This window comes from Pseudophryne corroboree, chromosome 9 (assembly GCF_028390025.1).
Source record: "Pseudophryne corroboree isolate aPseCor3 chromosome 9, aPseCor3.hap2, whole genome shotgun sequence".
In the NCBI taxonomy this organism is placed as follows: domain Eukaryota; kingdom Metazoa; phylum Chordata; class Amphibia; order Anura; family Myobatrachidae; genus Pseudophryne; species Pseudophryne corroboree.
Genome location: NC_086452.1, coordinates 52,357,241 through 52,377,440, shown reverse-complemented (window position 1 = coordinate 52,377,440; position 20,200 = coordinate 52,357,241). Strand labels below are relative to the sequence as shown.

Genomic DNA, 20,200 nt, shown 5'->3' with positions numbered 1-20,200 from the left:
TTTAGAAATCAGATTCTAGGTTGCAGGACGCGCGCTTGCGTAGCTGGCCAAAAAGTGGAGTTTATGTTCTTTAAATGCTTTTTTGGGTATTGCTAAATAGACTATTTTCCTAATGGACTTTTATAAAAATAAATGTAGCAGACTGGGAACTATAACTTATGTTAGGAGAAACACCCTCCTGTCCAGAGGCGTAGCTAGGGTTTTTGGAGCCCAGGGCAAGTTGGAAAATGGCGCCCCCCCCCCCCCAAAAAAAAAAAAACAGCAAAAGAAGCATGTGCGCGGCGGGGGGAAAATGGGCGTGGCCACGCACCAGAAGGGGTGTGGCCACGCACCAGAAGGGGTGTGGACACGCACCAGAAGGGGTGTGGCCACTGAAAATGGCCCACAGTGCCAGTTACATTGCCCCACAGTGCCAGTTACATTGCCCCACAGTGCCAGTTACATTGCCCCACAGTGCCAGATACATGCCCCACAGTGCCAGATACATTGCCCCACAGTGCCAGATACATTGCCCCACAGTGCCAGTTACATTGCCAGATACATTGCCCCACAGTGCCAGATACATGCCCCACAGTGCCAGTTACATTGCCCCACAGTGCCAGATACATGCCCCACAGTGCCAGATACATTGCCCCACATTGCCAGTTACATTGCCCCACAGTGCCAGATACATGCCCCACTGTGCCAGATACATTGCCCCACTGTGCCAGATACATTGCCCCACTGTGCCAGATACATTGCCCCACTGTGCCAGATACATTGCCCCACTGTGCCAGATACATTGCCCCACTGTGCCAGATACATTGCCCCACTGTGCCAGATACATTGCCCCACTGTGCCAGATACATGCCCCACTGTGCCAGATACATTGCCCCACAGTGCCAGATACATGCCCCTCAGTGCCAGTTACATTGCCCCACTGTGCCATATACATTGCCCCACTGTGCCAGATGCATGCCCCACCGTGCCAGATACATGCCCCACCGTGCCAGATGCATGCCCCACCGTGCCAGATGCATGCCCCACCGTGCCAGATACATGCCCCACCGTGCCAGATACATGCCCCACTGTGCCAGATACATGCCTTACTGTGCCAGATACATGCCCCACTGTACCAGATACATGCCCCACTGTGCGCCCCCCCCCCCTCCCTTACCCGGTCACTCACCTGCTGTTGTGTCTGTGAGGGGAGGAGAGCGCAGCGCCTCTCCTTCCCCTCACCGCTCCCGGTCTCCGGCAGCTGTGTGGCGCCGGTTCGCCAGCCAATCAGAGCTCGCGGACCGGCAGCCAATCAGGAGCCGGTCCGCAAGCTCTGATTGGCTAACGCCGGAGACCGGACACACGCAGCGCTGCTGGCAGCGCTGTTAGTGCTCTGGCGGCGGTGAGGGGAGGGAGAGACGCTGGGCTCTCCTCCCCTCACATTTCGGCGTGATGGGGGTGAGTGGGGCATGATGCCCTGGCCGCCGGCGGCGCCCCCCTCTCCTGGGCCTGCCAAGGCGCCCAGGGCATGTGGCCCACTCACCCTACCCTTGTTACGCCTCCGCTCCTGTCACTCAGTATCCATACAGTATGTCATGTCCTTGAGATGACCTTCGGATTACCGGAACATCACACTTAGCTGAGCATACTTACAGTTGCTGGATGACTATAGGGGAATTCTCTACTCTGTGTTACGGAGCTCATGCAATTCTAATAGCTAATCAGGTCATTTTAGCTCATAGATAGTGCAAAGTGTAGAATTTGAGGGCCACACACACACAAAAAAAATAAAAAAGTACTAAGAACCAAATTCTGATTTGGAAGTAAAGCAAAAACAACAAGTAACTTTGTGTCTGGAACAAACCATGTTGCTATGCAAGGGGAGCAAATACATTTATATTGTTTCTGTGCAGGGTAAATACTGGCAGCTTTTGCATGTAGCCCACAAATGTTCGACACCTTTATTTTGACACTACAATTTAGATATCAGTTAAGAGACACCCCACCCAAATCTAACTCTCTCTGCACATGCTACATTTGCCTCACCTGCAGTGCAACGTGGAAATGCCCAGGTGCACAGTTACTTGCTTTATTTTGCTTTTTTTCCACATCAGAATCAGGCCACAGAAGAATAATGTGCTATGCAGATAAAAATCAGGACAATGAAACCCTGGGAAAGGAACCTGAGTTGTAGCTGTTATTACAAGCCCTAGAAGAACCATCTATACGAAGTGCTCTGCTTGATTTGGTATTATCTAGGTGACAGGGCATTTAGGGAATAGTGACCACAATATGGTAACATATGCATAGAGTTCCAATGACATTTTGTAACAACAATTTTTACAGGGGTGGAGTTTGATCTGCTCACAGACAAGGGATGTGGCTTGTTGACTGGGAAAGTGACCTAATAATAAAAGGGGAGGCGGTCATGTGACCGCCGTTCGGGATTCCAGCGGTCACCATGCCGACGCCGGGATCCTGAGCAATCAAAATGCCGGCAAACAAAATGCCGACCCACAGGGATTACATTTCTGCTGATGCAGTTAAACAAGAAAGTATTTAAGCCATATGAGAAATAGGAGCATTTAATTTGTTAAAACTAGAAGAGATTGAAAATTAATTATGGAAATACAAGGTACATAGAAAAAAGACGTAAAAAGGAAAATCACGTTAACAATTGAATATTAAATAGAGTGCAAAAGGTTGGCAAATCTAGAGGGTTATTCAGATTTGTTAGCAAACCAAAAAAAGTTAGCAATTGGGCAAAACCATGCTGCAGTGCATATGTAACATGTGCAGAGAGCTAGATTTGGGTGGGGTGTGTTCAAACTGAAATATTAACTAGTTATTGGTACACAAGGATCTCTTGAGCAAGTTAAGTTGAGCATTATCTGTTTGCTACTGAGCAAGTCTAAAAAGTTGCACAGCGCACGTGTCCCGCGGGGTGTACGCACAGAGGCACAGTTGCATTTGGGAAATGTGTTGGGCGTCCAGGGGTAAAAACTGGGAGGTGGCTGTTCAGACGCACAGAGATAGTCCGTCTTTTTGGGGTGTCATGGAAGTGTCGCAGAAGTGTTGGCGTATGGAGATGCTTATGCGCATATATTGGAATCATACTCTGATGGAGAATCTGCACCTAGTATGGGGCTCAAATAAACAAATTACCAATTGCCTGATGATAGACGCAAGTCAGGCGCAGGCTTCGGCAAAAGTCCCTAGAGCAGTCATAATCAATTAGTGCGATCATTTTTTAGGCATGAAAAACTGGACTTTTAACCAAATTTTTTTTATTTTATTTTTTACTTTCACAATTTTTCTTTTTTCGGGCAATCCAATTATCTATTTTCCGGCAAAAAGACTTAGAATCCATAATAAGTTCACGGACCTATGTGTTTTTGCTGCCAGCTTCCCGAAAACAAGCTAATTCTCGGGAATTTATTGGAGACTGCTGAGGTCCCTAACAAAGATCTCTGATAACAGCTGCCGGAGGCCGTGATTTGGGGCTAGTTGGATAGCCCCGGGGGGTTAGCCTGCGGTAATTTACAGCAACCAGTTGAATTCCCCCCTTAATATGAGTTTGTGTAGAAGTTACAGAGAAATAAGATAAGCCCCTACCGTGAATTTTTCCTACCATTATATCTGTTTTAATATTGATAAAACAAAATGTGGAAAGTATATTTCTTTATCAAGCGTTGTTTTCCTGCTCATCTCTTACGGATTAGTTTGGATCTTAGGAAAGCACTTCTTTCTGCTCCCATATAAAATATTGCAAATGGTATATTTACTGAGAAATTACTGTCCGGTTTTCATTAGTCTCACGTCTGTAACTTAATTGCAGCTGACGTTCACACAGATGGTTTTCATTTATCAAGTTATGTTTGCTGTAGCAATTCTGCAGTATAAACACCAGTTTCTTGCGACTTACACTAAGTAACAGACATTTTTATATTTATGTAGTTAGCCTATGACAGTGAAGAGGTAAGAGTTATTGGCTATGGCGTTTATGAGCGTAGAAGTATGGACCGGTCCATCACCATTGCCCTGTAAGCTCTGTCCATTCTGTAGGTAATCGTCTTCTTTTTCAGGGAGCACGGTGACTGGACTCGGCTGGATGGAGGCATATCACAAGAGGTTTCAAGTCCAAGGCAGACCCGAATAAATCTCTGAATTACGTCCAGAGGATCTAGGATCTGAATGTCCATAAGTAGCTGAAAATCATATGAGATGCGCCATCGAGGGGTTGTAAAACAATTTGGGGAAAATAAAGAAAAACGAAAAGATGGGGGAAAAAATTACATTCACAGGGGGTTATTCAATTAAGTGCCGTTTTTTAGACTGGTATTCAATTGTGCCGTTTTACAGGGTATTCAATTGCGGGCGTTTTCGCCCTTTTTTTAATCCATTTTTCGCCCATTCCCATTCGGTGGCGAATTCACAGATACACGTGGGTTACGCCAGTGCTGGATCTTTCGACCTGTCGAAATAATGGCACGGGCATTGAATAGGTCGCATGTAAATTCGACCTAAATACAGGCAAAAAGTGCAGTAATTGAATACCCCCAATATTCTCTATGTGTCTTTTAGTGGCTTGGAACTGTTTAGCTTCATGGGGAATATTTATCAAAACTTGGAGAGATAAAGTACCAATCAGCGCCTGTCATTTTCCAAACACAGCCTGTAAAATGACAGTAACCAATTGTTTTATACTTGATCTCTCTCCCCTTTCCAAGCGTTGATAAATCTTCCCCCAAGTTTGAAAACATTCCCCTTCTGGTTTATAATATGTTTAAGGCTATGTTACATATATGCTGTAAGTATAATATTTTGTTACAATCAACACACTGACATCCAGAGGCGCAAAACTTATTCGTATAAGATACTTTCAATTTATTCAAATAATTAAGATTTTTCTATTACATATACATATCATTTACATAAAATCTTACATCTTGTAATTACCTCCAAAATTGGGCTTCTTCAGGTTTAAGTTTAAAATAAACAAATAGTTTGTAACAGGAACTCTGTCGGCTTCTTAATGCCAGGTTACCAGTCACTCCGTTTCCTCTCGTGATGATGAAAAGCGGAAGTTTAGCAGCATATGGTTCCATTTTGTTGCTTCACGGGAAAGTGAAACTTTCATTTTTCATAAAGTCCATTTATTATGATGTCTGGAGCATTTCGCTATCCTCCCGGTTCCATCCTACAGGCTGCTGCGCTTTAGAATTCCAGAATGCGCTACCAAAACAAATATTTGCCCTCTTGAGTTTCACAGGCCAAATGCAGCACTATCGCTGTGCGTTTGTTTAATTGAGCAGCGGCGTCAGAACAACCCGCTCCCTAAGCAGAATGCAGAGGTCACAGAATCTCCAGGTGCCGATCTAATGTAATTGCGGGTGCTGAGCGGGGAAGGGGGCGTCAGAGCAAGCCGCTCCACAGGTTGAAGCAGGCGGTGTTTATAACAGACTCCAGGTGGTGGTACGTGGACACCAGCTGAGGTAAAGGGCTCTCGCTGTTCTGTGGCTGCTCCGGAAACGGCTCTCGGAACACGACCTTCAGGCTCTGCGATCATGAAAACATAAAATTAATAAAACACTGACCCAAACTATTGCTTTTCCTTGTAACCCACTGATGCGGTGGCCTATTAAACCTAAACAAATGCGTGGCCTAGACTTTCCACAAAGGAATGACCGCTGCGACACAGTAAATGGATGGGGCAGAATTTGTTGACGTACTGAATGACATGGGCGGGAGCGTCATCACATCAGATGTCAACATTGTGAATGTCGGAAGGCGACTATGCCTGATCCTAACATTGTACAAATAGCGGCTGTTGACATTCTGAACGTATTCCCAGCGAATGTCTAATTTGTCAAAGTGAGTCCCTTCTCTGCAACCTGTTAGTTACATCTCGTACTGATAGCTAGTGACTCTGGGATCCAATCTCTAGGTCGACAGGGTCTCTAGGTCAAAAGGTCGACATGAGTTTTTCACAATTTTTTTTTAACCTTTTCATACTTAACGATCCACGTGGGCTACGATTGGAACGGTAATCTGTGCAGAGCGCAGCGAGGGGACACTGTGCACTAATTGGGGTTCACGGTCACTGTACGCAGAAAACGACACCAAACAAACATAAAAAACTCATGTCGACCTTTTGACCTGTCGAACTAGACCCTGTCGACCTAGAGACCCTGTTGACCTAGTTACTGTCGACCAATAGTGGTCGACATAGACACTGTCGACCAAGTTACTATCTACCTTCCATACCACACCCAGTGACTTTATGGCTACAAGAAAATGGGACTGGTGAAACTACTTAAATTTCACGGGATACGGTCATTAGGTCGACAGTCATTAGGTCGACCACTATTGGTTGACATGCATTAGGTCGACATGTTCTAGGTCAACAGGGGAAAAGGTCGACATGCGTTTTAAAAAAAAAAATCTTTTTCTTTTTTTAAACCTTTTAATACTTTACGATCCACGTGGACTACGATTGGGAACGGTAACCCGTGCAGAGCGCAGCTGCAGCGGAGTGTGGCACCGTGCCCGAAGCGTCACTTTACGAAGAAAACTACACCAAAAAAAGTAAACAAAACCTCATGTTGACCTTTTTCCATGTCGACCTTGGTCAGGTCGACCTAATGACCATGTCAACCAATAGTGGTCGACCTAATGACTGTCAAGCTAATGACCCATACCATAAAGTATCCAGTGCCCCCCCTCCCCCCACACCTGGTACCTTATCAACTTCTATGCCCAAAGTAGGCAGACTTGTTTTACAAATCAAGTATACCAGGTGGTGGCGTGGATGGCAGTCTCCGATCAGCTACTGTGGGGTCGTAGGTACTGAAAGCCCGCAGTTCTACTATTTGCGGAAGACAGGATGTTACCGTCTGGTTTTTTTCTTCCCGTGCTGCGTCTCATGGTGGATGGTTAACCTCAGACTCAAGTTCACCAATGTCACTGCAAACAAACGCTGTGTAGCGTGCTGCTGACGGAATATAAGCTGCACACTCTCGAGCTCCTGTGGACTTGATAGACTAAACGCGCAACAGACAACAAGCATAGAGGGAAGAAAATGCCCCCTTAGTACTCTGCAATAAGAACAGCAGGGGAAGGTTGCTTAATTAACAGACACAAAGGCAAACTGCAATTAGCAGTGTCAGTTACATACTGGCCCTCATGCTGCGCCCACATTAAGAGACATTAACAGCCGTCAGCAACTACAGATGATGCAGCACTGGGGAAAGGGTAACTATATCCTGGGATTCGGAGACCCTCATTCATTTTCTCTATCTCTCATTTTCTCTATCTCTCATTAGCCGTATAGAACTGTAAATTAAACCGTTAACTCAATTTAATGGCAAAAGTGTTTCCATGGTTTTTTTTTTGCATAAACTATTTCTTTTTCGTCATTATTCTGACAATTTAGCAATAGTTGACTATTTAGTTGACAAAATGGCTAACGCACGCAGTTTCGGCACAGGATTAATTTGTAATCCTCAAAGGTTTATGCGGAACGTATTCAGAAGATCCAAAGACAGACATATTTTTGAAAATTTCATCTTTGAAGATAAATTTATTCCGCATAAGAAGTCACAGCCATGACTACAATGTTGGCTTTGATTTCCTCTAATACGATAGAGTTTAGACGTTGGCAGCTCTGTTTAATGTATTTCTGTGGCTTGTGCACACAAAAGATTAAACGTGACATTTTCATATACAAAGAAAACCCCAAATCGTTAATTATGCGGAGTACTTATTTTCCCGCTGAATCCACTGTGCACAGACGGGGAGAGAAGAAGAATTAAAGTCACAATAGAGGTGAGTGTCAGGACCGCGTATGGTTTTACAATGGCTCAGTGATCCCTACCATTCCAAATAGAATAGGCCTGTATCGCATGGCAACAGTCACAGGTATAGTAAGTTCATGCAAAATACAACTTACCGTTTTACCCGAATGCGTATCTAGAAATACCAGCACAAAGCAATCCGTGAATTTCTGATTGAGGACCACCTTGATTAAAAAATAACGCAGCAAATTAATAAAGTACAGGAGGACTTAAAGCCTACGTTTTTTCCTATACACAGTCGGGTGTGGATCATAGGGTCGACAGTCAGGTCGACCGCTATTGGTTGACAGCGACTAGGTCGACACCTGAAATAGGTCGAGACGGTCATTTTCACGGTCATGCGCTTGCACCTATATATAAATATCGGGCGTGGTTCATCAAATCGACAGTGTTTAGGTCGACCACTATAGGTCGACAGGGTTTCTAGGTCGACATGTGCTAGGTCGACAGGTCTAAAGGTCGACATGAGGATTTTTTTTTTTGTGTCGTTTTCTTCGTAGAGTGACCGGGATCCCAAATTAGTGCACCGCCTCCCCTCACGTGGCTTGCTTCGCTCGCCATGCTTCGGCATGGTGCCTTCGCTCCGCTACCGTTTCGCTCACTTTACCGTTCCAATCGTAGTCCACGTGGATCGTTAAGTATGAAAAAATAATAAAAAAAAAAAAAAAAAAATGTGAAAAACTCACGTCGACCTTTAGACCTGTCGACCTAGCACATGTCGACCTAGAAACCCTGTCGACCTTCCATCCATGTCGACCTAGTGACTGTCGACTTATAGTGGTCGACCTAAACATTGTCGACCTAGACACTGTCGATCTTCAGACCGGATCCCATAAATATCCCATATTGTGCCAATCTTTCTGATTACTGTGTCTGCTGAAATAACGCCCCAGCTTCTCTGCAGCAAAGGGTTCATTCTCTGAAACGCCTCAAAGCCCACTGTAGTGAATGGAGATGTGTAAACTCAGACTGGTATCTTTATTATTCTATGCTTTTTCTGTATATGTAAAAATTCCTTTGCTTTACGCTTATTAAATTATGCGCGCTCTCACATTAAGTGCGTCCTTCAGAGCCACACGCAATGCAGATGATCGCGGAGCTGAGCAATTGTTTTGCTACCGCGTGTGCGTGAAAATCCCTAGAATTTTGCACGGTGCATGCGTTACAGAGCGCACGCACAAAAGTGACATTTCCGATTAAGACGCGCTGTATCAGACAAGTGCTGGGCGCTTCTGGGCGGTGACTAGTCAGACGCATATGGAGATGTTCCATCTTGTGGGTGTGTCACTGAAGTGTTTGCGTACGCAGATGCTCCGGCGTTCAGTTGGAGGCCACACTCAGATGGTGTGTCGGCACCATCTAAAGACGCACCGGCGGTATTACAGCATTTACAGTCAGCGTCTCAGGCCTTGCACGTTCATAGGCATGGCTGGTCACCAGGGAAGGGATTTTTAGAGACATTTGCAAAAAGTAGAAGACGGGGGAGGTGACCACCAAAAGACACACGCAGCCCTGTCTGCGGCCACCTCTGAATCAGGCACCAATTGTGCTTTCTAAAAGAAATTCAAATAATGATTGCATGCCGAAAACAAACCAGCTATTAAATTACGTTTTTGTGACGTTAGGTGGAATGCACCTTATTACCTATAAAAAAATAGTATATAATATTGAAGCTTCTAAATGCAAGAAAATGTGGTTCTTGGTCCAATTGCAAACCTCCGACGCTAAGCTGTAATGCTGTGAATTAAAACATAACATGCAGATGATAATATAACTAAATGCAATGAAGAGGTAATATTACAGCCTAACAGCAAACTCTGTGTATGTTCTTGGTGCCTAGCCTATGCCCCACCCACCCCCACGTACATGACATCACAGAACAAGCACCAGGAAGATTGGTACAAGACAAATACAAATGCAGCAGGAACCTCTCTACGCAAAGCCCGCAAAGTGGAAATAGGTGCAATCGGGGCAGACACGGTGCCGGCACCTCTGCATTAAGCCGGTGGGACACATCTCCCTATGGCCCTGCATGGTAATGCACAGTGTATAGTGTAATGCACATATATACAGAATTAATATATACGGGATAATGCAATATATATTCTGTGTAACGTGACCGTATAAACAAGAGAACCACAGGCCCAGTGCCTCTACACTGATCACTGATCTCTGAGCCGACTTCTAATATCTATAATTTGCAGAAGGTGGATCATTATTCCTAATAATACATAAAATGTCATAATAAACACTAAAGCATTCACGTCTGCTCTCCGAGCACCATCCCGCCCACCTGCCTAGTGAAATAGGCAGGGGTGTGATGGCGCGTTTCGCATCATCATGGCCCCACCCCCACAATATGCTGTGATTCACATCATCGTGGCCCCACCCCCACAAAATGCTGTGATTCACATCATCATGGCCCCACCCCCACAAAATGCTGTGATTCACATCATCATGGCCCCACCCCCACAAAATGCTGTGATTCACATCATCATGGCCTCACCCCCACAATATGCTGTGATTCACATCACCATGGCCCTGTCCCTGCCACATTGTACTGAGCAGCAGTGAAGGGTCTATGATGGTGCGAATCGTGTCACCACACCTCCCTGCACTTCACACTTGGCTCTTCCCTACAGTCTCCAGTAGGGATGAACAAAAAAGTAGACTGGTGTACCGTAAAATGATGATTATGCAGCTATTACATATCCTATGTATTATAACACTACCCTGTATAGGTTACAGTGTGCACAAGGACAACAAGGCAATCATTAGTCTTCTATGGGAACCAGACTCTACTCACCAGGTACTGGGTGCTGCTGTCTGCGCTGTGAAAGTGGCGGCAGCTCTGGGGAAAGCGGCTCAGCAGGACTTTGATAAGACTCTGATACCACTGAACACTCATTGAGAGGAGGAAATCCTGCAGGACAGCCACAAAGAAAGCAGGTGTAATAATCACGTCTCACTAGGAACCACTGACTATCAGCTTGTTTGCATAGAATGCTAATGGTAATACTAAAGGCAAATAGCACAAAGCCAGAGGAGGCAGCTCAGGCCCAGGGCTGAAATATTGTATAGCATACAGGACATGGGTGATTGGAGATTCCCACAATCTCGCAGCCTAACCTTCCCTCCTGCAGCCGAACCCTCCCACAGCCTAACCCTCCCTCCCGCAACTTGACCTCCCCTCCCGCAGCCTAACCCTCCCTCCTGCAGCCTAACCCTAAGCTCCCCTCCTGCAGCCTAACCCTAACCTCCCCTCCCGCAGCCGAACCCTAACCTCCCCTCCCGCAGCCTAAACCTAACACTCCCTTCCCAGCAGTCTACCCCTAAGCTCCCTTCCTGCAGCCTAACCCTAACCTCCCCTCTCGCAGCCTAACCCTCCCTCCTGCAGCTGAACCGTCCTGCAGCCTTTCCTCCCCTCTCGCAGCCTAACCCTTCCTCCCGCAGCCTGACCTCCCCTCCCGCAGCCTAACCCTCCCTCCTGCAGCTGAACCCTCCCACAGCCTAGCATCCCCTCTCACAGCCTAACCCTCCCTCTCGCAGCCTAACCCTCCCTCCCGCAGCCTAACCTCCCCTCCCTCAGCCTAAACCTCCCTCCTGCAACCTAAAACTCCCTCCTGCAACCTAAACCTCCTCTCCCGCAGCCTAACCCTAACCTCCCCTCCCGCAGCATGACGTCCCCTCCTGCAGCCTAACCCTAACCACCCCTCCCGCAGCCTAAACCTAACCTACCCCTGATACTTACATTCAGCATGTCAGCTGTTGGGATTCCGGCGTCCGTATTCTGACAGGTGTTGGGATTCCGGCACCAGTCTTCCGTTCACCGGCGTCCTGAGCGCCGAGGTGCCAACTACATCCCCTATACACACTGTATACGTAGCTCTATAGGTCTGGCAGTATCTGTGCTATTACACCCATGTATTTGTATTTGGTCTAAGAAAACGTAGAAGCAATGTTGTGTGTGTAAATCCCGGAAATGTTGGTGTTGTACGGCAATACTACTGCGTAACAGTAGTGAAGGTGTTTCATATGCTTTTTCATTATTTATCCCCGTTTTCTCGTGTTGCAGAATAACTACTGAAAACACACATTTGTCCGCTTATATCTTTCTCACACTTTCCGCTATACCCCGGGGAGACCTACATTCATCGCTTCGCCACCACACGCCCAGGCAAATGTCCAGGTCTGCTCCATATTCTATACTACAGTGCTCCTGCATTCCATACTGCACCAAACCACCTACTGTACTGTACATATGCAAAGATGTGGTAACTGGAAGACTGGGGCACAGAGGGGGCATTAAATGTCAATGCGGTTTTCTACAGTATGTAAAATTAGAAATTGATGGTGACCAAGATACTTTTAATTCATTAATCAAAGATAGAATCTGCATTTATTTTCTCAAGAACTAAGGACCTAATTCACTAAGGATTGCAATTGCAATGCAAATGCAGGAGGAGGTGCATACTATATCATCGGTCGTGATGTTCAACTGCGACAGCAGGATGAGTAAGCTTAAAGTTTCTCAGCCCTGCCGTCACAGTGCGGCTTCCGAGGCCAAGAAAACGGCATCTCGTGACGCAGTCCTTGGCCTCGCCACTCCTGGAAAACAGGGGAGTCATGCCTCCGTTCTCCCAAACGCCGGCTGCCCCCATCCCTCCCTTTAAACGCCTCTGCCTGTCACACCTGTGCTGTGATCGCAGGACCTATTCTGCACATGCCCAGAAGGTGTCCAGTGCATGTACAGGACCTCACCATCGGGGTAAATGCAGTAAGGATCGTACCAGCAATCCTTACTGAATCACCACCTAGATCCAGTATTTTTATACTGTATTTCTACAAAAGTTTACTGCGTAGAGACCCGAGACCGACAAATAATAAAAAATACAAAAAAACCTAATTGTGATCTTACCAGCTGTGGGTCGATCTCTGCCACACTCCTCCCGTGCACGGCGTCAAGTAGTTCCTTTAGTTCACTGGAGCTGAGCTTGCCCAGCCGCAGTTTGTCGGAGGAGAGTGGCTCCAGGAGGTAAAGGCGTTTCCACAGGTTATCTCTGCGGCAATGGCACTTTGCGAGCTGCACCATCTCAATCAGCTGTCTTTTAGCGGCGCTCACTTCTGTACCCAGCAGCGGGAACAGATGTGGATTACACAGGGTGCCGGAACCATTCCTTCCCGGCTCTCCCTCTAGGACATCTTCCTGGTTCTCTAGCTCCACTCTTTGGCACTTTTCAAGCTCCGGCTCTCCGTCCAGGTCCTGTGCATCCCTCTGAAGCTTCGGTGGCTTTTTGAAGCGACGCATATCAGCTGTAAGACGTGGAAAGAGCTCGCGCTGGCTCGTCATGATGACATAGAAGCGAAGTCTGACAAAATAAAGAGAAGAATATGGCGGTTACACAAGGGGGTGGCAACAAAGTTGCTGGGGCAATGGCGGGTTGCTTTTGCTATATCAGCAATAATTTCTTGATAGATTGCATTGATTAGCGCGACTCATCTTTCATGCGAATATGCATCTTAGTCGCAGTTGGATGTGACAACACGGCTTAACGAGACTGCAATGATTCACTTGATAAGCGACACTAACATCGGTGTGTGACGGAGTCTGAATCTGTATAAGAAGTGCTACGATGCAGCAGCTTTTTTTCACGCCAAGTTCCGTTGTGCTTCCCATACAGATTCAGACTCCTCGCACACCGATGTACAAGTGTCGCATATCAAATTAAATCAGTGCAGGCTTGTGAAACGGTTTTGTCGCATCCGATTGCAACTAACACCCACATTCGTGCATAGACGATGATACACTGCTCGGCATGGGTCATTTACGCAAGGCATCTCGTGGCGCATTGCGTGTTAAGGTTAGGTATAGGCCGCTCTTATACTCCTCTAGAGCTCATTCACACTTTGGTCTGTAAATGCTTTCATGAGAACCAGGATTTCATAAGTAGTGTTTAGAAACCTAAAATAAAAGTTATTTGTACCTGGGTGGACATTCCTTACAACTTTTACCTCAGGAAGTGTCTCTCCTGCTCTGTTTGCTCCTCGAACGGCACAGCACTGTGGCACACCAACAATGAAACGTCAAAATCGTCGTGGTGTCGGGCACCCTCTGAGTCCTTGTACGAGCCCGAGCTGCCAGATACAAGATAGGAAATGGTCAATGGAAAGGGCATTGATGGAGAAATCCTTTTTTTTTTCCATCCATTTTTCATCTGTTTAGCCAGTCAGAATGGAGTACACAACTGGGAGTAAATTTACTAAGACTTCTCAAAGAGCTTGTTTCTCTTAGCAACCACTTAGATTCTAGCTATCATACAGTACACATACAAGCTAGAATCTGATTGGATTGCTGTAGACAACACCACCATTTTTCCCCCTTATTTAGAAATGTTATTCACTTTATTTCCTTGTTTATGCCCAACTATGGGATAAAGAAGTATATTCCGGCTCAGGGCGCTCCCCCCAAAGTGGAACTGAAAACTTGATAAGTGCTCTGGTCTTCACTAGCAGATCATGCGGTAAAAGGAGGTGTGGGAAACACATTTTTAGTTGAGTGGAAGTTGATGAATTTTACATTTTAATATCCTTTATTTTATTTTTGTGTATTTTTTTTATGTACTTTGTCATTTTTATTTTTATCCAACAATTTGGTAAAATAAGTGATTTTGAAGATACACGTTATTTCATGTATTACAACAATTTGTATATATATATATATTTTTTTATGTACACAACTTTTTAGAATGAAACAAGTATTATTTGATGGAAGACTGCTCTAATTCCTTATTGGTCTCATGCAACTTGGATAACACCGGTGGACATCGGTATAATAAATGTTCAATGTGCAGTTTCATCAGTTAAAGGGATTCCATTACTTCATACACCGCATGCACTGTTGTGCCGTAATACTCTTTTCCGATGGATCTGTGGCGAAGGTAATATACATACCAGCAAGAAGTTTGGTAACTGCTCTTATCCAATTAGTAATGTAATCCAGGTACATGAGAGGGAGGGGTTATTCGGAACAAGAAACACTGGTATCCCCCAGCACACTGGATGACATCAGCAACAGGATTTGATAACTACATGGTGGTAGAAATTTCAGAGATCTCAGTTGCATACATTTGCAAAGGTATGGGAAGCCCCCATGCCAACTACAAGGCAAATGTATGCAACTGAGATCTCTGAAATTTCTACCACCATGTAGTTATCAAATCCTGTTGCTGATGTCATCCAGTGTGCTGGGGATACCAGTGTTTCTAATATACATACCATAAAGGTACTTAGCGGTCTTCTACAACGTTGTATTGAATATCACCAACGGCGCTAGTGTGATACTGTTCTCTGCCCAACTCTCAGCAGGTGATCATCCAGTATTAGAGCACTGATTTTAATACACAATACAGAGAACATTATACACAATACACTACATTATTTTTATTTTATTGTCTGGGGCCTACTGTACTTTGAGACATCAGCTAGTGAAGACCAGACTGTATTATCAGGTTGACCTTCAGTTCCACTCAAAGTTCAACCCCGTGCTGGAATGTTACAGACATCTGTTAATGCGCAGACCCTTCAGACGCAAATGAAACCCTGTTTTTTCGTAAAGCGAAAGCTTTACTTCACAAATGTACAATAAATAATAAATGGACTATGCGCTCCTTAATTGGGACGGTGGTGAGTCTTTAGATGTTATTTCTCAAAAAGTCTTGTAGTTGTGTAGGAAGAGTTCTTCCTTTTATTCGCAGAAAAGCCTCAGACAAAAAAAAGACAGGGAACACTTCTCATAATGTACATCAGATAATGGTATGAGATGTATGAAACACAAAAAAAAGGGGATTTACTTCGTACCCTTTACAGGCCTCCACTAGGCCAGATTTCACATATAGAACAGAAAAATACGTAGCTGCTTTGGAATTCCCCCAAAAATCACACTAACTTTATTTCAATTATTAAAATTATTTTGTGTACATATTACATTATGTGGAGCATGTTCACGTCTCTTTGATTGAGATTTGGAGAAAAAGGAGTGGCTATATCAGGATTAACCCCATTGTGTGGAGGTCTCCAGGTGGGAATTCCAAAGCAGCTACGTGAGGATTTTTTTGTTCTATACAAATCTGGCCTAGTGGAGGCCTATAAAGGGTACAAAGTAAATCCCCTTTTTTTGTGTTTAATACATCTCATACCATGATTATCTGATGTACACTATGAGAAGTGTTCCCTGTCTTTTTTTGTTTCTGAGGCTTTTCTGCGGATAAAAGGAAGAACTCCTCCTACACAACTACAAGACTTTTTGAGAAATAAAATCTAAAGACTCACCACCGTCCCAATTAAGGAGCGCATAGTCCATTTATTATTTATTGTACCATTGTTTTTTGACACCTTTGTGGGTGGGTGTCAGGAGTATTGCAGCACCTTTTTTGAAGCGGAGGGTTTAATTCACCGTTTCTTCATTTACTTCACAAATGGTCGCTGACTGCTACAGTGGTTTTTAACATTTTTATCCAGTACCCTAATAATGTCTGAATAATCCATTACCCAGCAAGGCATTAATAACAGACTTTTAATAGATTTTCCATTTACCATTTTATTGCAGAAGATACTAAGAATAGTGTATGGTATTCCTGTATACAGTTAAATTCATTTATAGGTTAGCAGCAGAAAGTAGAACATTTGGTCCCGAGATGCTTTGCTTTTTGGGTTCTAAATCATAGCATAACACCCTCTGGGCTTCTGTACAAGTGTCTGGCAATGAATTTAAGTACAGTTTTATGTGATGAAACAGATAACACCGTGAGCCTGCACCCCCATCCCCCCCTCCCCACCGCCACCACCATTGGGGGCAACCTGAAGTTATTGTCATGGATTGGTAGCATGCAGGGTATGTTATGGTAGAACATATCGAGGTGCAACCCATTGACAACTGGCCAAACAACTTGGGACTTGACTGCTTTTCTCTCACCTGTTCCAGATGGAGACCAAGCCATACTCGTTTTGTTCTCCAGCTACGCTTTTCTTTCCGTTACTCCCAAGAAGAGAGGTGCGAACCATCCGTAAAGGCTTCATGTGATAAGTGCTTGCATGATCCGCTATGTAATTGTACAGCTGATGGGCAGCGATGATCTCCGTGGGAACAGACAACATTCCCTGATACACGTGGTTGCGTCCATATTTGGGGATATCAGGGTGCTGGGAGATGAAGAGCTGTAGGAAGCTTGAAAGGTCGTATCCCTGGCGTAAACACATGCTGGAACCTAGCAGATACTGGTGTAGGACTCGGAGGTGGAAATCGTAGCTGAAGGAATGGACGTGCATTAGGTCACGGACCTTGTCACACTCCTCTGTGAAAAGCATGGACAACTGCAGAAAGAGGAGAGATTGTGGAAAATATGTAATCAGACACAGAATTCCATGGAGGCTTGTCCGATGAAGGACCTTTGAACAGATCCAGTGTACCCGTCACCTTTAAAAAATAGAGGCAGCCATTCAAGCGAGCTAATAAACATGAAAATTCAGCCAGCTTCAGTGACATCACTAGATCTTAGTGACCTGATAAGACCGTATCCTCATGGTTAGAAGTTTGGCTTGCAAAATGTAAAGGCCAGGAGTACTCTTTTAGAAGGTACAGTAGTAACGTTCAACCTGGCTGTGCTCATTATAGCCACTTACATGTGCAGAAATCCATGAAACCACCATCACCAATGTATGCCAGCGGTCCCTGTGGCTTCAGTAAAGTGCTTGCCTGCTGCCCAATTCACCCATGTGCCAATCTAACACCAGCTCACCTGCCAAGGACACCAGCTTCTACCCCACAATCCTGATCTCCTGTGCCAAGCAGCAACCACTACAATTCCTTCTCTTTTATCATGTGTGCAAGTATTTCAAAAGTGCCCAGCACCACAATGACCACTCAGACCACAAACTGAGTCTTGTGAATTCATCAGAACACCTGTACTGGGGCAGCCCAGATATCACCTGCAATGGGGGTGGAGGGGTGGGTGAATTTAGGCAATACAGAGAGTGGAAGAAGTGACAGATCTAGGGCCTTATTCAGCTTGGGTTGCTAATGTGAAGCGATCACATTATTCCATTTTCCGGGCTACTGCACACGCGCAAGGTCCGTTCTGTGAGTGCGCGGGCCAGCAAATATGATCGCATTCATGCGAACGCCTCTGCCTGATTGACAGGCAGAGGCGTTCACGGGGCGGTGACGCGGCGTTAAAGCAAAAATGGGGGCGGGTCCGGGCTGTTTTCAGGGCGGCTGCATGACGTCAGACGCGGCAGCTGCAACAAGAAAAATGGTGGCGGTCCGACTGCCTTCGAAACAAGGTTGTGCAGGCAGGGGGCTACCCTAGTTTGCTGCGATCGTGATCTAATTATGATGCGATCTTTATTAGGATTGTGAACGCAGCGCTGGACAGCACTTGGCATGTTGGGCGGACCCCAGCATACGATCGTCAGCAGTTGCAGTTTTGCTAAATTATCAAAACGGCAATGGATGCTGAATAAGGTCCCTTGTGTGAACCACTGAGTGATACAATGAACTGCTAATGTTACATTACAGAGGGAATAAAAAAAGATGGACAGGGCTGGAACGCTCATGAAAAGAGAGCAGATAGCTGACAAGTAGGACGGTTCCAGCAGGTTTAGGAGAGACGGTGACATAAATCTGCAAACTACAGAACGTGAGACGAAACGCAGGAGGCACATGTATTCTGTATCAGACAAAGGTAGGATGTGCTCGGTACGTAGCGACAAACAAGGATAGTGACGGACAAGGCATGGAGACCACAATAAAATTGCCGGAAGCGTACAGTTTGACCGCCAAGCACAGAAGAAAAGGACCAGGAGGGGCAAGGGACGTACCGCAGACTCGGAGGCACTTTCAGCGGTACTCTTGCAATTATTTCGGATGGAGTGTGTGCCCTGATGGAAGAGGATAGGAAACATGTACACGAGAGAAAACACAACTAGAAGGCTAGACACACAGCTAACACTCCTCTCAGAGCCGCAACTGCCTGATGCATATTTACCCATCCCACACGGCTTCGGTAACACAAACGGATCCGGGCATTGATAAAAAGAGTAGACCGATAACTTGCTACAACTTCAAATACATGACTTTATTTCTACACTATTAGGGTACATCCATTAGCTGATGTGCCAATGGCAATGGTTTCCTCATTTGGGTATAAACGTCAGCTCTTGGAAGTAAAAGAAGAAGGCAATTATTAGAGGGGGTACATGAGATACTATTATGGGGGCTCCAGTGAGGTCCACAAAACCTGGCAGAAAGATTTATTGGTCACTTTATCAAAAAGGAGACCATGGGAGTAATAACCACCAACCAACCACCCAAGAGGACACGTTTTACTTAATAATCACACTTTCCTCAAACTTCAACAAAATCCATGTGTCTGACCAACAACAATATACTATAGGGCAGATTTATTAATCCTGGTGAAGTGATCAATTGCACGGTGATAAAGTACCAGCCAATCAGCTCCTAACTTCCATGTTACAGGCTGGGTTTAAAAAATGACAGGAGCTGACTGGCTGGTGCTTTATCACCAGTGTCTGACTGGGGCATGTAGGGCCCACCAGGGGAAATGCAGTGGTAGGGGACCATGTTAGGGGTGTGGCCAGTCTGCAGAGGGGGTGTGGCCTGCCACCTCATTGGTTTGACTAACCATTAGAGAGTGCAACGTCTGGGCCCCTTCATAAATATATACAGTAAATTCAGCTGCTGCATGAATGATAATGTACCAGATTAATAACAGCAATGCACTGTAGAAACTACACCATAGTCCAGTATAAGGTGATATATGTATAATGTATAAATCAAGTGCACAGTCTGGAACCTGATCCTTAGTGCAGTAGGTGGGGGCCCCAGGCAGTAGGGCCCACCGGTGGTTTCCCCTGTACCCCTGTGGGCCAGTTCAAGCCTGGTCATCACCTTCCACTTTATCACTTCACCAGGCTTAATACATCTGCCCCTGTATGAGATACAACTTCATTCATTACGGAAGGAAGTATCAAGTCTCAGGAACACACCAATACTTTGTGGAAGCCGTCATTCTTAATGTACATTCTAAGCCAAATCTTTCCGACTGAGCAAAGTTGCACTTCATTTAAAAGTTAGACATAAACGTTTATCTCCTCTATATTTTATAACTTGTAACACATTCAAAGTAATATTATCTATACCTCTTTACTTACGGATATATTTTTTTAAACTTTATAATAATGAACTTTTTAATAACTTTATAATAATCATAACACAAATATTTTTTTCAGAAACAACTTAATTTTAAATTCAACAGCAGACAATTGTGAAATTGCTCCTTTCCTGCAGA

At 45.1% G+C, this 20,200-nt stretch overlaps 2 protein-coding genes across 8 annotated transcripts in view; one reads left to right on the top strand and one right to left on the bottom strand.

The window, feature by feature from the left end:
* HYI (hydroxypyruvate isomerase (putative)) overlaps window positions 1–4,998 on the top strand; it is a 39,670-nt gene extending 34,672 nt beyond the window's left edge. The window contains exon 8 of the mRNA XM_063939331.1: window positions 4,065–4,998. Coding sequence (XP_063795401.1) covers window positions 4,065–4,138 — 74 coding nt within the window. The 3' untranslated portion in view covers window positions 4,139–4,998. The remainder of the gene's footprint in view (window positions 1–4,064) is intronic.
* The window catches only part of SZT2 (SZT2 subunit of KICSTOR complex), a 295,338-nt gene continuing 279,980 nt past the window's right edge, over window positions 4,843–20,200 (bottom strand). For 3 of the 7 annotated variants that reach the window (XM_063939324.1, XM_063939328.1, XM_063939325.1), the window contains 7 exons: window positions 18,711–18,770; window positions 16,807–17,204; window positions 13,848–13,970; window positions 12,754–13,204; window positions 10,642–10,758; window positions 7,931–7,999; window positions 4,843–5,538 (listed from right to left, as the gene is read on the bottom strand). In XM_063939324.1, the coding sequence (XP_063795394.1) occupies window positions 5,395–5,538; window positions 7,931–7,999; window positions 10,642–10,758; window positions 12,754–13,204; window positions 13,848–13,970; window positions 16,807–17,204; window positions 18,711–18,770 (1,362 nt within the window). In that variant the 3' untranslated portion in view covers window positions 4,843–5,394. The remainder of the gene's footprint in view (window positions 5,539–7,930; window positions 8,000–10,641; window positions 10,759–12,753; window positions 13,205–13,847; window positions 13,971–16,806; window positions 17,205–18,710; window positions 18,771–20,200) is intronic. The other 4 variants (XM_063939326.1, XM_063939329.1, XM_063939330.1 and 1 more) reach the window with 2 other exon arrangements.